This window comes from Triticum dicoccoides, chromosome 3B, assembly GCF_002162155.2.
Source record: "Triticum dicoccoides isolate Atlit2015 ecotype Zavitan chromosome 3B, WEW_v2.0, whole genome shotgun sequence".
NCBI classification, from domain to species: Eukaryota; Viridiplantae; Streptophyta; class Magnoliopsida; order Poales; family Poaceae; genus Triticum; species Triticum dicoccoides.
The window spans coordinates 228,302,110-228,321,425 of record NC_041385.1 but is presented as its reverse complement, the minus strand read 5'-3'; the positions used below and the strand labels follow the sequence as shown (position 1 = coordinate 228,321,425).

Genomic DNA, 19,316 nt, shown 5'->3' with positions numbered 1-19,316 from the left:
TTGCACACTTTATAGCTAGACATGCGTATGATATGCAGTTAGAGTTCTCCTGCGAGGATGAGCCTCCAGGTTTTTTATTACCGCATGTAATGAAGGATGTAACCTTTTCAGTTATGCAATAAAGTGCTAATAGATTTCAAAAAAATAAATAGCGCCAACCACGTATTAAAAAAAGAGCGCCAACTGTGCCTGCCCCAAGCGTGAGGAGAAAACAGATCAGATCTCGATCCCAACTTTCCCCGACCTTCGCTGCCCTAGTTCTCGATTCCCTCTTTCCCCGATCTTCGCCGCCCTAGTTTTCGATCCCTAGTTTCCCCAATCTCGACTCTCGGAGTTTGCTGAGAAGATCCAGATCATGATGATACACCTAGTAGCTGAAAACATGAAGATCAGGAAGATCCCAGATCATGATGATACACAATCCAGGAACATACCAGCTGCTGAGAAGAACAAGGCCCTAGTGCTTGAAATGGAAGAAGAAGAGGAAGCCCAAGTGCTCAAAAAGTTGAAGCCCAAGATCCCAGATCATGATGATACACACCTAGTGGCTGAAAACACGACGATCAGGAAGGATGCAGGTCTCAGACTTTGGAGACAGCCAGATCCCTATGCTGCAAGAAGGAGGACTGTTGTAGACTACAGTTTCCACACAAAGGAACATCAAGACTTCTATGAGACTGTGCTCCTGGATAAGAAGCCCATATTCAGTGACATGAAATGGGTTGATTGGTCATATATTGATGACAATGAAGACCACTTCCCTGGAGTTCATGAAAGCTTCAGGATGAATGGAGTTGATGCCTTTGTGGGTCAGAAATTAACCAAGTGGAATGATGAGCTTATCATGCAATTCTATTCAACAACTCACTTCTACCCATATGGAAAAAAGTATGGATGTCTAAAGGTACAAGGTATCAGTCAACTGTTGCTGAGTGGGCCAAGCTAATCAATGCCCCTGAAGAGCACGAGGATGATACAGATGTGTATGCCAAGCCAAGGAACGGACACAACTCCATGGCACATATGTACAGAGAAATTCCAGATGCAGCTTTGGAACATCACCAGTTTGGTTCTGTCTATTATCTCCTGTCAGGTCTGCCCACAATCAACACCATCCTTAGGCACACATTGTTGCACAAGTCTGGAGATCACATGATGATAAGAGTGCATTCCATCAACTTGCTGCATATGTTTGATGTGCCAGAAAAGTTCAAGGTAATGACATTGATTATAGAGACAATCAAGAGGACAGCCGCTGATCAGAAGAGATCATGTGGGTATGCTCCACACATCCAGATGCTCATAAACTCCAAGACGGGCAAAGGCATATATCTACTAGACAAAGAGCACCTTCCCCTGAGGCCAGACTTTGAGGACAACACAGTTGTCATGGATGCTACAGATCCCACTTCAGTAGAGGCTTAGGAGAAGAGAGAGAAGGCAAAAGCAGAGAAGGCAGCCAAAATACCAAGTGCTGAAGAAGCTTCACAAGTTTTTCTCAAGTCAAAGTAAGACCAAATGGCTATCTTATTGAAGCCACCTTGAGGATTGAGAAAGGATTGGCCACCCTGACTCGGAATCAAGAAAGTCTTGAGAGGATTTTTGAGACTAAACTTCCTGACTTGGATGTCAAGGTGACAGAGATTCATACTTCTGTGGAGAAGATCCAAGAAGAGCTTGAGGATAAGAGTGAAAATACCACTATAGATGCATATCAAAGGGTGCCCAGAAGGCAGAGGTCTGGAGCAGTGCCAGTGGCAGATACAAGAGCTACAACTTCAGCCCCTGCAGCCACAACCTCAGTTACCCCTCTAGTTGCAACTCCACCAGCTCCTTTAACCTCTTCAGATGCATTTGTTGCAGGACTCCTCTCCATGCCTCCTCCCGAAGATCAAGCTTAGAGTGCCGCATAGCACTATGCATTTTCAAGCTTTTTGGTAACTTGTTGCCAAAGGGGGAGAAAGTGTATAGATCATAGGCTTCGAGAACGAGAGAGAACCTTCTTCTTTTTGCTTTCTTGCTACTTGTTTGTTTGCTTGCCTGGATGATACTTTATGGTTATGTGTGTGAGATACTTCTATGGTCATGTGTTTGATCATATCATACTTTAATGTTTGTGCTTGAATGATGATTTTATCCTTTTCTCATGTATGATCATTCACTTTGTCTTGGTGATGAGTGTATATTTCATTTACTATCATTTTGAGCGCTCCACCAAGATGTATGTGACATGGAAGAGTAACCCATGTTCCTAATCGATTGTGCATTTGCATTCCAAAGCAAATTTTTAAATAATGCACAAATTTAGGGGGAGCTCTTGCTTATCACATACTTTTCAAAGCAATGATGTATTTCATTCTTATCATCATTTGTCGAAGCTTTGATCTATATGTTGTCATCAATTACCAAAGAGGGGGAGATTGAAAGTGCAACTTAATCCCTGGGTGGTTTTGGTAATTCTTAACAAAATATAGCTCATTGAACTAATACTCTTTCAAGATGATCATTTCAGAAAGTTCAATGACTGGCATGGCATGGACTAGAGATGTGGACCCCTCAAAATGCTAAGGACACATATTGGCAAAAGCTCAAGACTCTACATTTTCATTTTAGTGATCCAAGATCACATTGAGTCCATAGGAAAAGCCAATACTATTAAAAGGGGATGAGGTGTTGCTTAATGGCTTGCTTGCTCAAAATGCTTAGTGATATGCTCCAAAATCCCTCAACCACTTTCTCATTTCCACATATGTCCTAAACCTAAAGTCAAACTCGGACCCACTGATTTGATCTATCCGGCGCCACCGAGTTCATTTGACATAGCCATAGCCAGAAACCCTAATCAATTCGGTCTCACCGATAGGGATCTCGGTCTCACCGAGATGGGATTGCAAACACTCTGTTTCCCTTCGTAACATTTCATTCAAACCAAGATGAGCGATCGGTCCCACCAAGTTCGCAATGCAAACTCCCTGTTTCCTTTTTGTAACGTTTCAGTCTCACCGAAATGAGCGATCTGTCCCACCGAGTTTGCCTGGTCAACTCTCTGTTTGCCTATTACTGAAATCGGTCTCACCGAGTTCATGTGATCCGTCTCATTGAGATCAAGTTATGCCCTAACCCTAGCACATCAGTCCCACCGAGTTGATCATGTCGGTCCTACCGAAAAGCCTAACGTTCACATTTTGAACTGAATTGGTCTGGCCGAGTTTCTCTATTCGGTCCCATCGAGTTTGGTAAATTGTGTGTAACGGTTAGATTTTGTGTGGAGGCTATATATACCCCTCCACCCTTCCTCCATTCGTGGAGAGAGCTATCAGAACGTGCCTACACTTCCAACATTCATTTTCTGAGAGAGAACCACGTACTCATGTGTTGAGACCAAGACATTCCAATCCAACCACAAGAATCTTGATCTCTAGCCTTCCCCAAGTTGCTTTCCATTCAAATCATCTTTCCACCATATCCAAATCGGTGAGAGAGAGTTGAGTGTTGGGGAGACTATCATTTGAAGCACAAGAGCAAGGAGTTCATCATCAACACACCATCTATTACCTTTTGGAGAGTGGTGTCTCCTAGATTGGTTAGGTGTCACTTGGGAGCCTCCGTCAAGATTGTGGAGTTGAACCAAGGAGGTTGTACAGGCAAGGTGATCGCCTACTTCGTGAAGATCTACCTAAGTGAGGCAAGTCCTTCATGGGCGATGGCCATGGTGGGATAGACAAGGTTGCTTCTTCATGGACCCTTCGTGGGTGGAGCCCTCCGTGGACTCGCGCAACCGTTACCCTTCGTGGGTTGAAGTCTCCATCAACGTGGATGTACGATAGCACCACTTATCAGAACCACACCAAAAATCTCCGTGTCTACATTGCGTTTGCTCCCTCCAAACTCCTCCCCTTTACCTTCATATGCAATGATTTACATTCCGCTGTTATATTCTTAGAATTGCATGTGTAGGTTGATTGCTTGACTTGTACTAAGTTGCTAAAATCTTCCAAGACTGAAAATTGGAAAAATGCTAGATTTTTATTTGGTCAAGTAGTCCCCCCTCTAGACATACTTTCGGTCCTATAGTGATGCATTCAATAACGCAAACGATAAAATTGTTAATATCGTATGTGATGTACTTGCTAACGGAAACGTTTTCCTTGGAGCGACTATGTGGGATGTATATACGAACGGAAACGTTTAGCGGTGACTGACTGTCTGGGATGTACTTACGACCGGAAATGATTTCGCCTGTATAATTGTATTTTTTAGCACTATTGTATGTATAACCGTATTTGATCGCTCACCAGTCGCACACGACCTCATTTTGCCGAGCGTGTGTGCCAGGAGGGCATATCCCCGACGGTTTCTGGGTCATGTGGGAAGGACCCCCCTATCGCCCACACTCACTTGACGACGATTCCAAATACCATTGCGGAAAGGGGTTAAAAACAGTTTGTATAGCACCTCGTTGTACCAGTGTAAGTGTCAAAAACGCTCTTATATTATGGGACAGAGAAAGTATTTGTTTAATCAAATATATGTTGTTATTTCAGAAAAATACACGTGGGTCGTTGGATCTTTAATGCATGACCCAAATTGACCAAGTGACAGCTCAAACCAAATGTCCCTCGCCGGCTCCAGCCAGGCTAACTAGGGTCATGTTATAACAATCAAATGTAACTATCCCTAATGTTTAGACGCCTTCTACCATTGTCGCGCCGGGAACTGAACCACCACGGGGAAACATACTTTTCATCGCCAATCATGCGACCGCCCCTAGCCACGTTACCACTCTGTGCTCGTACCCGTCGACCAAGAAAACTGTTGCGGAAGCTCGAAACGCCACCACAAATTCGAATAGTCCCCCTGGAGATGGTCGCGCTGCAGCATCGCCGGTCGTCGAGCTTTTTTAGCGGTCGGGCGTCGTCCAATCTACCGACCAGAGCACTGCCGAATCGCTGCCCCATTCGGAGCTCCAGACCACTCAAACATTGGATTTCATGTTCAATTGCTTTTCGAATTTTTGGCTCCAGTTTTTGGGCATATGAAAAAGCACCAGCCATGGGGAAAATATCATGCGCTACTGGCTCTTTATGTGATACTGTGATATAGACTCCTCAGCGGTTGGATCTTCAGATCTGATGACTCCTCGGAGGTCTTGAACATTTTACAAAAAAAGGATCCAAGAGTCTCAAAATTGCGCGTAGATACAACAGTTTCTCAGATGTCGTTGGATCTAAGATCCAATGGCTCCAAAAGCATGTATCACGGTATCACCTACGGGCCAGTAGCACCTAATATTTTTTAGCAGCCACAATGCCCAAACACCTTCTCTTCTAGCCTATAACTGTTTTTGCTTCACTAAGTTTTACGTCATCTGTTGAAGATGCTTTAAGACTCTAGAGTAGAAGTAGCAGGATACACTATAGCTGGCCAAATGGGCGGGCTAACCAGGCCGACCCGTGAGCATGCCGGCACGGCCCGACATGGGCCAGGCATGGCACGGGCTAAACGGGCCAGACCCGACACGTGGCATGCCCTGGTCCGTGCTTGGGCTGCTAGCCTGAGCACGCGGGCCGGCACGGCACGACCCGATCACGGTTTATTTATTTTTCTATACATCTCTATATGGCCCAATGATACATCTCCAACGTATCTATAATTTATGAAGCATTCATGCTATATTACTATGTGTTTTGAGTGATTATGGGCTTTATTACACTTTTATATTACTTTTGGGACTAACCTACTAACCGGAGGCCCAACCCATATTGCTGTTTTATTGCCTGTTTCAGTATTTCGAGGAAAAGGAATATCAAACGGAGTCCAAATGGAATGAAACCTTCGGCAGCGTTATTTTTGGGAAGAATATGATCCTAGAGACTTGGAGATCAAGTCAGAAGATCCTCGAGGACTCCACGAGATAGGAGGGCGCGCCCCCCTGTAGGGCGCGCCCCCTGTCTCGTGGGCCCCTCGAGCACCTCCCGACCACCTTTTTTGCCTATATATACCTACGTACCCTAAAACCATCAGAAATCAAGATAGATCGGGAGTTCCGTTGCCGCAAGCCTCTGTAGCCACCAAAAACCTCTCGGGAGCCCGTTCCGGCACCCTGCTGGAGGGGGAATCCATCACCGGTGGCCATCTTCATCATCCCGGCGCTCTCCATGATAAGGAGGGAGTAGTTCACCCTCGGGGCTGAGGGTATGTACCCGTAGCTATGTGTTTGATCTCTCTCTCTCTCTCTCTCTCTCTCTCGTGTTCTCTCTCATGTTCCCTCTATGGCATGATCTAGATGTATCCCGAGCTTTGCTATTATAGTTGGATCTTATGATGTTTCTCCCCCCTCTACTCTCTTGTGATGAATTGAGTTTCCCTCTTGAAGTTATCTTATCGGATTGAGTCTTTTATGAGAACACTTGATGTATGTCTTACCGTGTTTATCTGTGGTGACAATGGGATATCATGTGCTACTTGATGTATGTTTTGGTGACCAACTTGCGGGTTCCGCCCATGAACCTATGCATATGGGTTGGCACACGTTCTTGACTCTCCGGTAGAAACTTTGGGGCACTCTTTGAAGTACCTTTGTGTTGGTTGTATGAATCTGAGATTGTGTGATGCATATCATATAATCATGCCCACGGATACTCGAGGTGACAATGGAGTATCTAGGTGACATTAGGGTTTTGGTTGATTTGTGTCTTAAGGTGTTGTTCTAGTACGAACTCTTTTATAGATTGATCCGAAAGAATAACTTTGAGGTGGTTTCGTACCCTACCATAATCTCGACGTTTGTTCTCCGCTATTAGTGGCTTTGGAGTGACTCTTTGTTGCATGTTGAGGGATTGTTATATGATCTATCTATGTTATTATTGTTGAGAGAACTTGCGCTAGTGAAAGTATGAACCCTAGGCCTTGTTTCCTATCATTGCAATGCCGTTAACGCTCACTTTTATCATTAGTTACCTTGCTGTTTTCATTATTTCAGATTACAAAAACCTATATCTACTATCTATTTTGCACTTGTATCTTCATCTCTTCGCCGAACTAGTGCACCTATACAATTTACCATTGTATTGGGTGTGTTGGGGACACAAGAGACTCTTTGTTATTTGGTTGCAGGGTTGTTTGAGAGAGACCATCTTCATCCTACGCCTCCCACGGATTGATAAACCTTAGGTCATCCACTTGAGGGAATTTTGCTACTGTCCTACAAACCTGTGCACTTGCAGGCCCAACAACGTCTACAAGAAGAAGGTTGTGTAGTAGACATCAAGCTCTTTTCTGGCGCCGTTGTCGGGGAGGTGAGTGCTTGAAGGTATATCTTTAGATCTTGCAATCGAATCTTTCGTTTCTTGTTTTATCACTAGTTTAGTTTATAAAAGAACACTACAAAAAAATGGAGTTAAGTTTGTCTCGTACGCTTCGTCTTTTTAATATCTTTCGTGAGTATGATGAAAAGGAGAATTGTGCTCAAGTGCTAGAAGACGAAATCTATAGAATGTTTGATACTAAATCTTTGAATGATGAGCATAATTGCAATGTTGTTAGTATGAACTCATTGAATATCCTTAGTACTAATGATGGTTGCTCTAGGCATGATGAAAATATATCTTATGAGCATGTCAACTTTTGTGGAGTGCATGTTTGCATGAAAACACCAAATAGAGAAGATATATATTGCAAGAGGCATAAGCATTTAGAAACTAAATGGTTGCATGAAAGGCTAGGTGTGAGTGCTGAAAATTTAAAATTCCTTTGCCGTACTTGTGAACTTTGCAATGAACGTGGTCATTTACATCTCCTATGCAAATTGTTTCATGATCGAACCGTGTCCAAAAATTGTGATATTTGATCTCCCTTGCTCATTACAATGAACTTAGTTTGCTTTTGGGTTATGAAGAGTTGAAACGTTTACTTAAGGACCTTCCAGAATCTGCCCATAAGAAATTCCTTGATATTGATCTAGAAAAGATTTATTTGTTTTGTGCGGAGAATTGCATTGAAAATCCTTATATTGCCAATTACCTAAAGAAAAGAAAGCAAATAGAAGATGATTGGAATACTAATGGAAGGGAAGAGACTTCCCCATATCCTCCTATTATTTCTCATGATGAATCAAGTAACGAGGAGGAGCTTTCTATTCAACCAATCTCATCAATAAGGAGCTCAAAGAGGAAGGTTGAACCCATACATAATATGAAGAAGAAAAAGAAAAGAAGGAGCAACAAAGGTAAAAAGGTATCCCTCCCAAATGATGTTGCTCCTACCACTCATTGTGATGATGAAAATTGCTTTACTATTGGTGCTATCCATATTTTTAATGATGAGTGTGATTATGCTTATGATATGAAAGGGCCCAAGCTTGGGGAAGCTATGTTTGATGAGGATGAAATATTTGAGAATATATTTGCTGAAATTAATGTTTGTCCCAAGCTTGGGGATGCTATGTTTAATGAAGATGATAAGGTTTTGCATTGATTTATACTAACCTATCTCACGAGTTCTTGTTGAGTTTGTTGTGAATGAAGTTGTTGATAAAAAGAAGAGAAACCATGATATGAGAGGAATTAAGGAGACATAAAAGTTCAAGCTTGGGGATGCCCAAGGCACCCCAAGATAATATTTCAAGAAGTCTCAAGCATCTAAGCTTGGGGATGCCCCGTTAGGCATCCCACCTTTCTTCTTCAACAACTATCCGTTAGTATCGGTTGAGCTTAAGTTTTGCTTCTTCACATGAGTTGTGTTATCCTTGCAATGTCATTTTGTTTTGTTTTGCTTGCTATTTGAATAAGATACCAAGACCTGAAATTCTTTAATGAGAGAGAGTCTTCACATTAGCTACATAATTGTTTAGCTACTCATTGATCTTCAATTATATCTTTTTGGAGTAGTTTGTCATTTACTCGTGTGCTTCACTTATATCTTTTGAGTAAATGGTTGAATGAGTTGATTGTCATAAATCTGAATTTATATATGTCTCATTTTCTTATCCCATGGGGAGTAATGACTTCACATCTAAGAAGTAGAGGTTGTAAATTTATTGAAGGTTAGCAAGCATTGTATTGGTCATTTGAACAATTCATGAAAGAATATTGAAGGAAGAGAGATTTCACATATAAATATACTATTGTAGACATCTTTTATAGTTGGGAGCACTCATTAAGTATGACATGCTAAAGAGTTGATGTTGGACAAGGAACACAACGTAATGGGTTATGTTTTCCGACATCTCAGTTAAAGTATATTGTCATGGATCATTCAAACATGTTGAGCTTGCCTTTACCCCTCATGCTAGCCAAAATTCCTTGCACCAAGTAGAGATACTACTTGTGCTTCCAAATATCCTTAAACCCAGTTTTGCCATGAGAGTCCACCATACCTACCTATGGATTGAGTAAGATCCTTCAAGTAAGTTGTCATCGGTGCAAGCAATAAAAATTGCTCCCTAAATATGCATGACTTATTAGTGCGGAGAAAATAAACTTTGTAGGAACTTGTTATGGAAGCAATAAAAGCGATGGACTGCATAATAAAGGTCCATATACAAGGGGCAATATAAAGTGACGTTCTTTCGCATTAAGATTTTGTGTATCCAACCCTAAAAGCGCATGACAACCTCTGCTTCCCTCTGCGAAGGGCCTATATTTTACTTTATGCAAGAGTCAAGGTGATCTTCACCTTTCCCTTTTTCATTTTTTTCCTTTCGCAAGCACTTTGTGTTGGGGTGATCCCGATATATATATATCCAATTGGATGTAAGTTAGCATGAACTATTATTGTTGACATCACCCAAAGGTGAATACGTTTGGAGGCAACATTATAAGCCCCAATCTTTCTCTGTGTCTGATTAAAACTTCATAACCATTAGTATTGCGTGAGTGTTAGCAATTGTAGAAGACTATATGACAGTTGAGTATGTGGAGTTTGATATTCCTGAAAATAAGATGGATTGCAATTGTTTGAATGACTGAGAAGGAAGTTTGCTAGTTTTCAAGAAAGTTTATGGTCTATGCTTTGACATGTGAATTGCTTGTTACTTTATCGTGAGAAGTTTTATGAGATGAACTACTGTTATGACATATTATCATGCTAGAAAAGGTGATTGAAATTATCATTGATCAAACTTGTGCACCTTCTAGCATTCACACTTCATAAATTCTTTCTTTATCATTTACCTACTCGAGGACGAGTAGGAATTACGCTTGGGGATGCTGATACGTCTCCAACGTATCTATAATTTATGAAGCATTCATGCTATATTACTATGTGTTTTGAGTGATTATGGGCTTTATTATACACTTTTATATTACTTTTGGGACTAACCTACTAACCGGAGGCCCGGCCCATATTGCTGTTTTATTGCCTGTTTCAGTATTTTGAGGAAAAGGAATATCAAACGGAGTCCAAACGGAATGAAACCTTCGGCAGCGTTATTTTTGGGAAGAATATGATCTTGGAGACTTGGAGATCAAGTCAGAAGATCCTCGAGGACTCCACGATATAGGAGGGCCCCCCCCTATAGGGCGCACCCCCTTGTCTCGTGGGCCCCTCGAGCACCTCCCGACCGCCTTCTTTCGCCTATATATACCTACGTACCCTAAAACCATCACAAATCAAGATAGATCGGGAGTTCCGCCGCCGCAAGCCTCTGTAGCCACCAAAAACCTCTCGGGAGCCCGTTTCGGCACCCTGCCGGAGGGGGAATCCATCACCGGTGGCCATCTTCATCATCCCGGCGCTCTCCATGATGAGGAGGGAGTAGTTCACCCTCGGGGCTGAGGGTATGTACCAGTAGCTATGTGTTTGATCTCTCTCTCTCTCTCTCTCTCGTGTTCCCTCTATGGCACGATCTTGATGTATCTCGAGCTTTGCTATTATAGTTGTATCTTATGATGTTTCTCCCCCCTCTACTCTCTAGTGATGAATTGAGTTTCCTTCTTGAAGTTATCTTATTGGATTGAGTCTTTTATGAGAACACTTGATGTATGTCTTGCCGTGTTTATCTGTGGTGACAATGGGATATCATGTGCTACTTGATGTATGTTTTGGTGACCAACTTGCGGGTTCCGCCCATTAACCTATGCATATGGGTTGGCACACGTTCTTGACTCTCCGGTAGAAACTTTGTGGCACTCTTTGAAGTACCTTTGTGTTGGTTGGATGAATCTGAGATTGTGTGATGCATATCGTATAATCATGCCCACGGATACTCGAGGTGACAATGGAGTATCTAGGTGACATTAGGGTTTTGGTTGATTTGTGTCTTAAGGTGTTATTCTAGTACGAACTCTTTTATAGATTGATCCGAAAGAATAACTTTGAGGTGGTTTCGTACCCTACCATAATCTCTACGTTTGTTCTCCGCTATTAGTGTCTTTGGAGTGACTCTTTGTTGCATGTTGAGGGATTGTTATATGATCTGTCTATGTTATTATTGTTGAGAGAACTTGCGCTACTAAAAGTATGAACCCTAGGCCTTGTTTCCTATCATTGCAATACCGTTTACGCTCACTTTTATCATTAGTTACCTTGCTGTTTTTATTATTTCAGATTACAAAAACCTATATCTGCTATCTATTTTGCACTTGTATCTTCATCTCTTCGCCGAACTAGTGCACCTATACAATTTACCATTGTATTGGGTGTGTTGGGGACACAAGAGACTCTTTGTTTTTTGGTTGCAGGGTTGTTTGAGAGAGACCATCTTCATCATACGCCTCCCACGGATTGATAAACCTTAGGTCATCCCCTTGAGGGAAATTTGCTACTGTCCTACAAACCTGTGCACTTGTAGGCCCAACAACGTCTACAAGAAGAAGGTTGTGTAGTAGACATCACCCAACAGGTAGAAATAGGTTAAAAACGCCCGATGAGTCAAATAGCAAACGAACTAGCAGGTCTGGCGTGCCGGTGGGCCGCCCCTATTAGTAGATGGGTCATGCCTGGGCTGCGACCTCCCGCCATGGGCCGGTACGGCACGACGCGACTATTAGTCGTGCCGTCGCAGGTCGTGCCGTGCCAGGCACATTTACCGCGGCCAGGCCAGCGCCGGCATACAATACCGGCTTCAAAACATATCACCACACAGTATGCTGGCGCACTCGCCAGCGGTCAGCACACATGCCAGCACACAAAAAAAGCCGGGAATGGGTCGGCAGGCGAACGATAAACGGACGCGCGGCCGTTTTGGTCGGTGCGTTACGCCGGGAGTTGCTCTCACATCCTTTGATTTGTTTTTTTAGGGTTAATGTCGGCGCTTTTATTCAAATTAAAAAGAGTCTGGAATCTCACCTGCGATCACCTCCAAAATACAACCCGGTGGTGATCCAAGCCAGACCTTACAAAGTTCTTCTCCTACACCTATCTTTGCTAACTTATGCGCGGCAATATTTGCAAAACGCCTCACCCACGAAACACTGAATGCATCAAAAGAGCGAAGCAAAGTCTTGATCTCCTCCACCCATGAGCCTGTCGCCGCCAAAGTCCTCTCTGGAGTGTTGATCATCTGTACTAGAGCCTGGCTGTCCAGTTCTAGTTGGATTCTTTGCACGTTCCTTTCCGCTGCTAGCAATAGAGCTCGCTTGCACGCTTTGATCTCTGCGGCCTTTGCATCAACCACATGAGGAAAGAAGTGGCTTGCACCGGCTAGGAAGGCACCGTTATGATCCCGCAGTACAACCCCTCCTCCACTCTTGCCTCCAAACTTTGACATAGCACCGTCTGTGTTGGCCTTGATCCAACCCTCCTCCGGCGCTGACCAGCGTTGCATGATCGGGACTTTGGGCTCCAACCCCGTCTTGTTGTGAGCTTCCCTCCATTCCTGCATGAAATCACATACCCTCTCTATTATTGCATGTGGTTCATCGATCCTCTTGCCTTCCTTAATTTCATTTTGTGCCAGCCATAAAGCGTAGACCGCATGGATCATTGCTTGTCGCTCGTCCTCGTGAGCCTCTGCAAACCACCCAAGCAACCAATTAGCCAGCTCGCTCTGAGAGCATGTGAAACTCGGTGGGGCAGCCACCGTTACTCCCTTTTCTGAGCTCAGCTGGTTCCAGAACTGGACCGAGTGTTGGAAAGTCTAAAATAGATGCAAAATAGTTTCCTCTCGTCCGCATACTACACAAAATACTCCAGGCTTGATCTTCCTTCATAGCAGCTCCGCCCCCACGGCCAAGCCATTTCTAATCACTCTCCACATGTGGATTTTCGCCTTGCCCGGAGCATTGGTATCCCAAAGACCCAAATACCCATTATGCTTGTTAACCGAACTAGCTAATTCCGGCCATCCGGTTTTCAGCTTATTCAGTGTCATCTTCAAGTGATAGGATGACCGCACCGTGAAGGTGCCATTCTTTGTAAAATTCCAAGCCAAAACATCCTGCATCACTGGTCCCCCAATAGCTATCTGTTTTATGTCTTGCGCATCATCCGGCGAGAACATCTCATCGAGTCTAGCAGTGTTCCACGCATCTCCAGCCGCTACCATCAGGTCTGCCACCTTTGTCACTCCCTGCAAGTATACAACCCCAAGTGGCCTCATACTCCAGCTTCCCTGGATCCAGTTATCGTGATGTATGTTGATGCTAGAACCATCGCCGACCCGCCAAACAAGTCCTTCTCTCAATAGATCGCAGCCATAAAGAATACTTCGAAAGGTAAAGGACCCACCCGAGGGGCATGTTGCTGACATGATCGTGGTATCCGGGAAGTACCTTGCCTTTAGAACTCGTGCACACAACGACGTTGGACATTGTAAGATCCTCCATGCCTGTTTGGCCAAGAGAGCTTGGTTGAAAGCCTCTGGATCCCGAAAGCCAAGCCCACCATCCCTCTTTGTCTCGCACATCTTCTCCCACGAGATCCAATGCACCTTCCTATCACCATTTGTCGCCCCCCGCCATAATTTTGACGAGATTGAAGTCAGGTTCTGGCACATTTTCTTTGCGAGGTGGAAACAACTCATAGTGTAAGTTGGTGTAGCTTGGAGTATAGACTTAACTAGAACTTCCCGCGCGGCCTTGAAGAGCCCCTGGCCCTTTAAACCATTAACCTTTCCCTTTGAACACTCTGTGACATATTTAAACGTGCCATCCTTTGATCTTCCTACTAGTGTAGGCAGACCCAGGTATCGCTCGCCAAGGGCTTCATTGTGTATACCGAGTGTGTTCTGCAGTTGGCCTTTCATGTCATCGTGAGTGCCCTTCCCAAAAAGGTAGCAAATTTCTGTAAGTTAATGCGCTGGCCCGAAGCCTCCTCATACTGCCTCAGAATTTCCTTCAACTCCATCAAATTATCCAAAGATCCCTCAAGGAAGACAATGCTATCATTGGCAAACAGTAAGTGTGTAACATTGGGGCTAGTGCTCCCAAATGACACTCCTTTGATTCTCTTCTCCTCTTGTGCTCTCTTTAGTAGCGCCGAGAACCCCTCCACACAAAACAAGAACAAATAGGGGGATAACGGGTCACCTTGTCTCAAACCACGAGAGGGCACAAAACCCCTGGATAAGCCACCATTAAGCCTCACTGAGAACCTCGCCGATGTCACACATCGCATAATCATAGCAATCCATTGAGCATCAAAACCCACTCGGTTCAAAACCTGCTCGAGAAAAATCCATTCGACCCTATCATATGCCTTCATCATGTCGAGTTTAACCGCACACAATGGCTTCTTCCTCTTCCTGTTTAGAATGGCGTGCACGCACTCGTATGCCACAAAAACATTATCCGTAATCAACCTTCCCGGGACAAAGGCACTTTGTTCTTCTGATATCAACAGAGGGAGTAAACCTTTTAGCCTGTTTGCCAACACCTTTGTGGCTATTTTATAGAGCACGTTACATAAGCTAATCGGTCTGAACTAAAAGCCACTCCGGTGAGTTGATTTTCGGAATCATAACTATAACTGTGTCATTAAAGCCCTCCGGCGTGGATGCACCGTTGAGAAACTCCTTCACCGCCTTGCACACATCATCTTTAACCAATGACCAGTGTCTTTGGTAGAAAAGAGCCGGGAGTCCATCTGGGCCAGGTGCCTTCGTCGGCCCCATTTGGAATAAGGCTCGCTCAATCTCATCATCGGAAAAGGCTGCCGTCAGCCTTTGATTCATATCCGCCGTAACCAAAGGTACAATATTTTGTAACAGTACGTTAGCACCAACCAACCCATCAAAAGTACACAGCCGTTCATAGAAAGAGGCTGCCAACTCTCTCATATCCTCATCCACCGTGCATCGGGATCCATCCAACAGACGTACGATCGTACATAGAAATGCACAATCCGTTCACCAAAAGATCACCAACAGATCTTCAAAAGATTGCCAAAATTCACATAATGCACATAAACGACGGACAAGTTTAAACTACATCTAAAAACTTAAAATTAAAGCGCGGAAGGTGGATCTTCACCACTTCCTCGTTGACCCTTTCCTCTTTTGGTCGACGGCGCAGTTATAGGCGTCGGCGGCTGGTGGAGGATCATCCGAGTGTTCAGATGAGGCGCCGTAGTCGTCGCTGTCATCGGAGGAGGAGTCGAAGAGGACGATGAGCACTTTGAGCCGCCGGACAGCCCCTCTCCTGTTACCGCTTGAGCTTCGCGAGCCGAGCCGCCACTGTCACCTCGCGCTCCTACTGCTCAATGGCAAGCCGGAGCGCCTTGGCGTTCTTCCGGCATAGTCCCGAGCGTCCGCCTCCGCCGTTGTAAGAGACCGACAGGAGACCCAAGCGAGGAAACGCCCGTCCTCATCGGGCTTCGACGACAACATGTGGTTGTGGCGCACCGATTGCTCTGCCGCATCCCTCTCCCTTGCCTGCTGCCACTCACGGCAAGCGGCGCATGCCTCGAATTCCGGCGTGCGCGTCCGGGCCTATGGGTAGGGCACAAGCAGGGGCAGGTGACAGCGTGGGAGTGGCGCGGACTGTGCAACCCTCGCGGAGCTGCATGTGGGTTGAAGGGGCCAACTCTGGCATCCGCGCTGCGCTGGTGGGGAAGATGCGAGGTGGCAGATCCAAAACTGCCCCCAGTGTCCACGTTGGACCTCTCGAGGGCAATGCGGAGGGCCAGCTCCTTGACATCGAGGTCGGAGTCGGAGCGGCTGTCGGCACTCGACATGGTCGTTAGAGTCATTTGAGTGGATCAAAATCGGAGTAAGGCGAGAAGAAGAGACAGAGTGAGAGCGGAGTGAACTGAGTTAGGGTTTTCGGATTGGTGGGTTTATTGGGGACGGAGAGGGGTCGGGTGGACCGGGCTGACGTGGCGGACGCGCGTGGGTCTCCCATATCGGTCCTACATTTGGGCTCAATATGAGGGCTCCGAACAACTTGATGATTTAAGGGCAGTTTGAGACGCCCGAGTAGGTCATTTTTGACTGGTTAATGACCGGGTCGTTCGCCCAGACATTTAACGCGTGGTTGGGGTGTTCGGCTGTAGATGCTCTCAGGCTCTAGAGTAGAGTAGAAGTAACCCAGTAGTGAGATACATCAAAAAGAAACTCCAACAAAACCAACTTTTTTGGACATTCCAACAAAACCAACTAAACATGAACACGTGAAAGTGGAGAAGAGTCAAACGAGTCTTCTAGCACATCCATTGGTCCTTTTCCCGCTAATCAGAGCAACTCAAACAGGCCGACCCAAATAGACGACACATTTGTCCTTTTTGTCTGTTTGGGTCGCCCGCCCGCTTGGCATCCGTCCTATTTTAGATTTGGGTCGGCAGTGCGCTCAACGCCCCGATCCATTTCATGTCCGCACTGAATTTTTAAAAAAGGCCCGCGGCCATAGATCATGCGGCCAGCCATGTCTCATGCCGGCATCATGCCAGCGCCGGCATACAATACCGGCTTCAAAACATATCACCACACAGTATGTTGACGCATTCGCCAGCGGTCAGCACACATGTCAGCACACAAAAAAAGCCGGAAATGAATCGGCAGGCGAACGACAAACGGAAGCGCGGCCGTTTTGGTCGGTGCGTTATGCCCGGAGTTGCTCTCACGTCCTTTGATTTGTCGATTGGATTAGAAATAGCGCCCCCGCAAAAAAAAATAGCGCCAACCACGTAAGAAAAAAAAGCGCGCCAATCCGACAAGTATCGCTGCCCTAGTTCTCGATTCCCTCTTCCCCCGATCTTCCCCGCCCTAGTTTCCCCGATCTCGATTCTCGGAGTTTGCGCGCACCTCGTCGAACATGGCAGCGATCATGGCGGCGCGCGGGCAGGGGCAGGTGCAAGATTTCGACTTCTTCGTGGTGGTGGACTTCGAGGCGACGTGCGTGAAAGACGCGCGGATCTTTCCGCAGGAAATCATTGAGTTCCCCGCCGTGCTCGTCGACGGCGCCACCGGCCGCATCGAGTCCGCGTTTCGCAGGTACGTTCGTCCAAAACATCACCTTGTGCTGACCCAATTTTGCAGGGAACTCACCGGCATCCGGCAGGAGGACGTCGACGGCGGCGTGGATCTCGGCGAGGCGCTCTGTATGCACGACTCTTGGCTGAAGGCGGCGACGGCGGGGGGAGGCAGCTTGGCCGTTGTGACCTGGGGAGATTGGGATTGCCGCATCATGCTCGAGTCCGAGTGCCGCTTCAAGGGGATCGAGAAGCCCTCCTACTTCGATCGCTGGATCAACCTGAGGGTCCCCTTCCAGGCGGCGCTCGGCGGCGGAGGGCGGGTCACCCTTCAGGAGGCGGTCAGGGCAGCGGGACTGGACTGGGAGGGCCGCCTGCACTGCGGCCTGGACGACGCGCGCAACACGGCGCGGCTTCTTGTTGAGCTGATGCGGCGGGGGGTCAAGATGACCATCACCGGTTCGCTGGCGCCGCCGCTGCCGATCCAGCAGAAGGAGCAGCCCCCGCACCTTCTCACAAGCTCTTGCGGTGGCTCATCTGCGCTGGCGCCGCTGCCGATGATCCAGCAGAAGCAGCAGTCGCCGCAGCTTCGCACAAGCCCTTTCGGTGGCTCATCGGCGCTGGCGCCGCCGCTGATCCAGCAGAAGCAGCAGCCGCCGCAGCCACACATGATAAGCCCCTGCGGCGGCTCCTCTGCGACGTGCTTCTGCTACTGCAGGGTACCGACCAGAGGAGGCGTGGTGTCCGTGCCAGGGCCGATGCAGGGCAAGTGCTTCTTCGGGTGTGGCAACTGGACGCCGGCCATGGGACCCGTGTGCCCCTACTTCGTCTGGACCAACTGAATGAACCACCCATGGCAGGGCACTAGAATCAGTGTAGCTCAGCTGTTAGTGTAAATCGTGCTAGCCATCAGAATCAGAGCTTAGCTCGGCTGGTTCTAGCCAGTCTAGGTGTGAATATGGTCTCTGGAACCAAACGTGGCCAATGGGGCTACTCTTGATGTAATTGGTGTCTGAATTAGTATTATTATCAATAGAAATTCTTTTTAGTTATGTCCCTTCTCCGCTAATTTCTTCAGCATCGAACGCAAATCTCGATCATATAGGCAACCTTATTTATATCAAGAATGAAAGGAAAAAAACAGCCAACCGTGGATTTCTGAGATGAGAGCTAACTCAAATCATTTCTTAAAACACAAATGCCTCATTGTATTTGATATTGAAGCCCCAGGTTTAATATCATCAGAAGATTTGTTTTAGTTATGTTCCTTGTCAGTAAATTTCTTCAGTATGGATTAACTTGCAATTAAAATTTTGTTAATAGCTGATGAAAGATAAATGAATATGTTCAACAAAAAGAAAGACGAATGGGCAGTGTTAGAGAACTCAGATCATATATGCCACCTTGTATATCAAGATAAAGAAAAACAGTGAGTCGTAGATTTCTGAGACAACACCAAATTCAGATCATTTCCTCGTCAAACTCTTTACATAAACGGAATTAAATATGGTCACAAGCACTCCACAACCGTTGTTGCCGGTCAATCAAGTCTCACCTTTGCAGACCAGCAAGTGGCACAACCTAAACACAAGGAAGAACTAACCATGGTTTGGATGGGTCAGTTACAAGGTGCTCAAAGACTACCAAAATATACTGCCTATAGAGGGGATCAAGCTACTCTGCGCTATCCGAAACTACTGCCTACAGAGGGGATGGAGCACCTCTGCACCACCTACCCCTTGATTCTACAGCAGGGGCTATATCAACCACCTACAAAAGTTATCGCAAGATGGCGAGATTGGTTAAGATCAAACTAATTATCATCGAATAATCTAGTTTTCAGAAAAAATAAGCAGGTACCCGCAGTACTGAATGCAATGCAAATACAAGCACCTAGATTCACTGTGAAATGATACTTTCTTGATCTGTAACAAGATTCTCAAGCTCTCTCATAGATTCAATAAGACTTT

General features: G+C 45.8%; 1 protein-coding gene across 1 annotated transcript; it reads left to right on the top strand.

The window, feature by feature from the left end:
• The first annotated feature begins 210 nt into the window (after positions 1-210).
• Positions 211-18,398, top strand: LOC119275646 (ERI1 exoribonuclease 2-like). The gene is made up of 2 exons (XM_037556540.1): positions 211-258; positions 17,107-18,398. The coding sequence occupies exon 2, from the start codon at positions 17,190-17,192 to the stop codon at positions 18,186-18,188; it is 999 nt and encodes a 332-aa protein (XP_037412437.1). The 5' UTR covers positions 211-258; positions 17,107-17,189; the 3' UTR covers positions 18,189-18,398.
• Positions 18,399-19,316: the final 918 nt, after the last annotated feature.

Excerpts from the sequence above, each read along its gene's own strand:
- LOC119275646 (XM_037556540.1), top strand. The coding sequence starts at position 17,190 with ATGGCAGCGATCATGGCGGCGCGCGGGCAGGGGCAGGTGCAAGATTTC.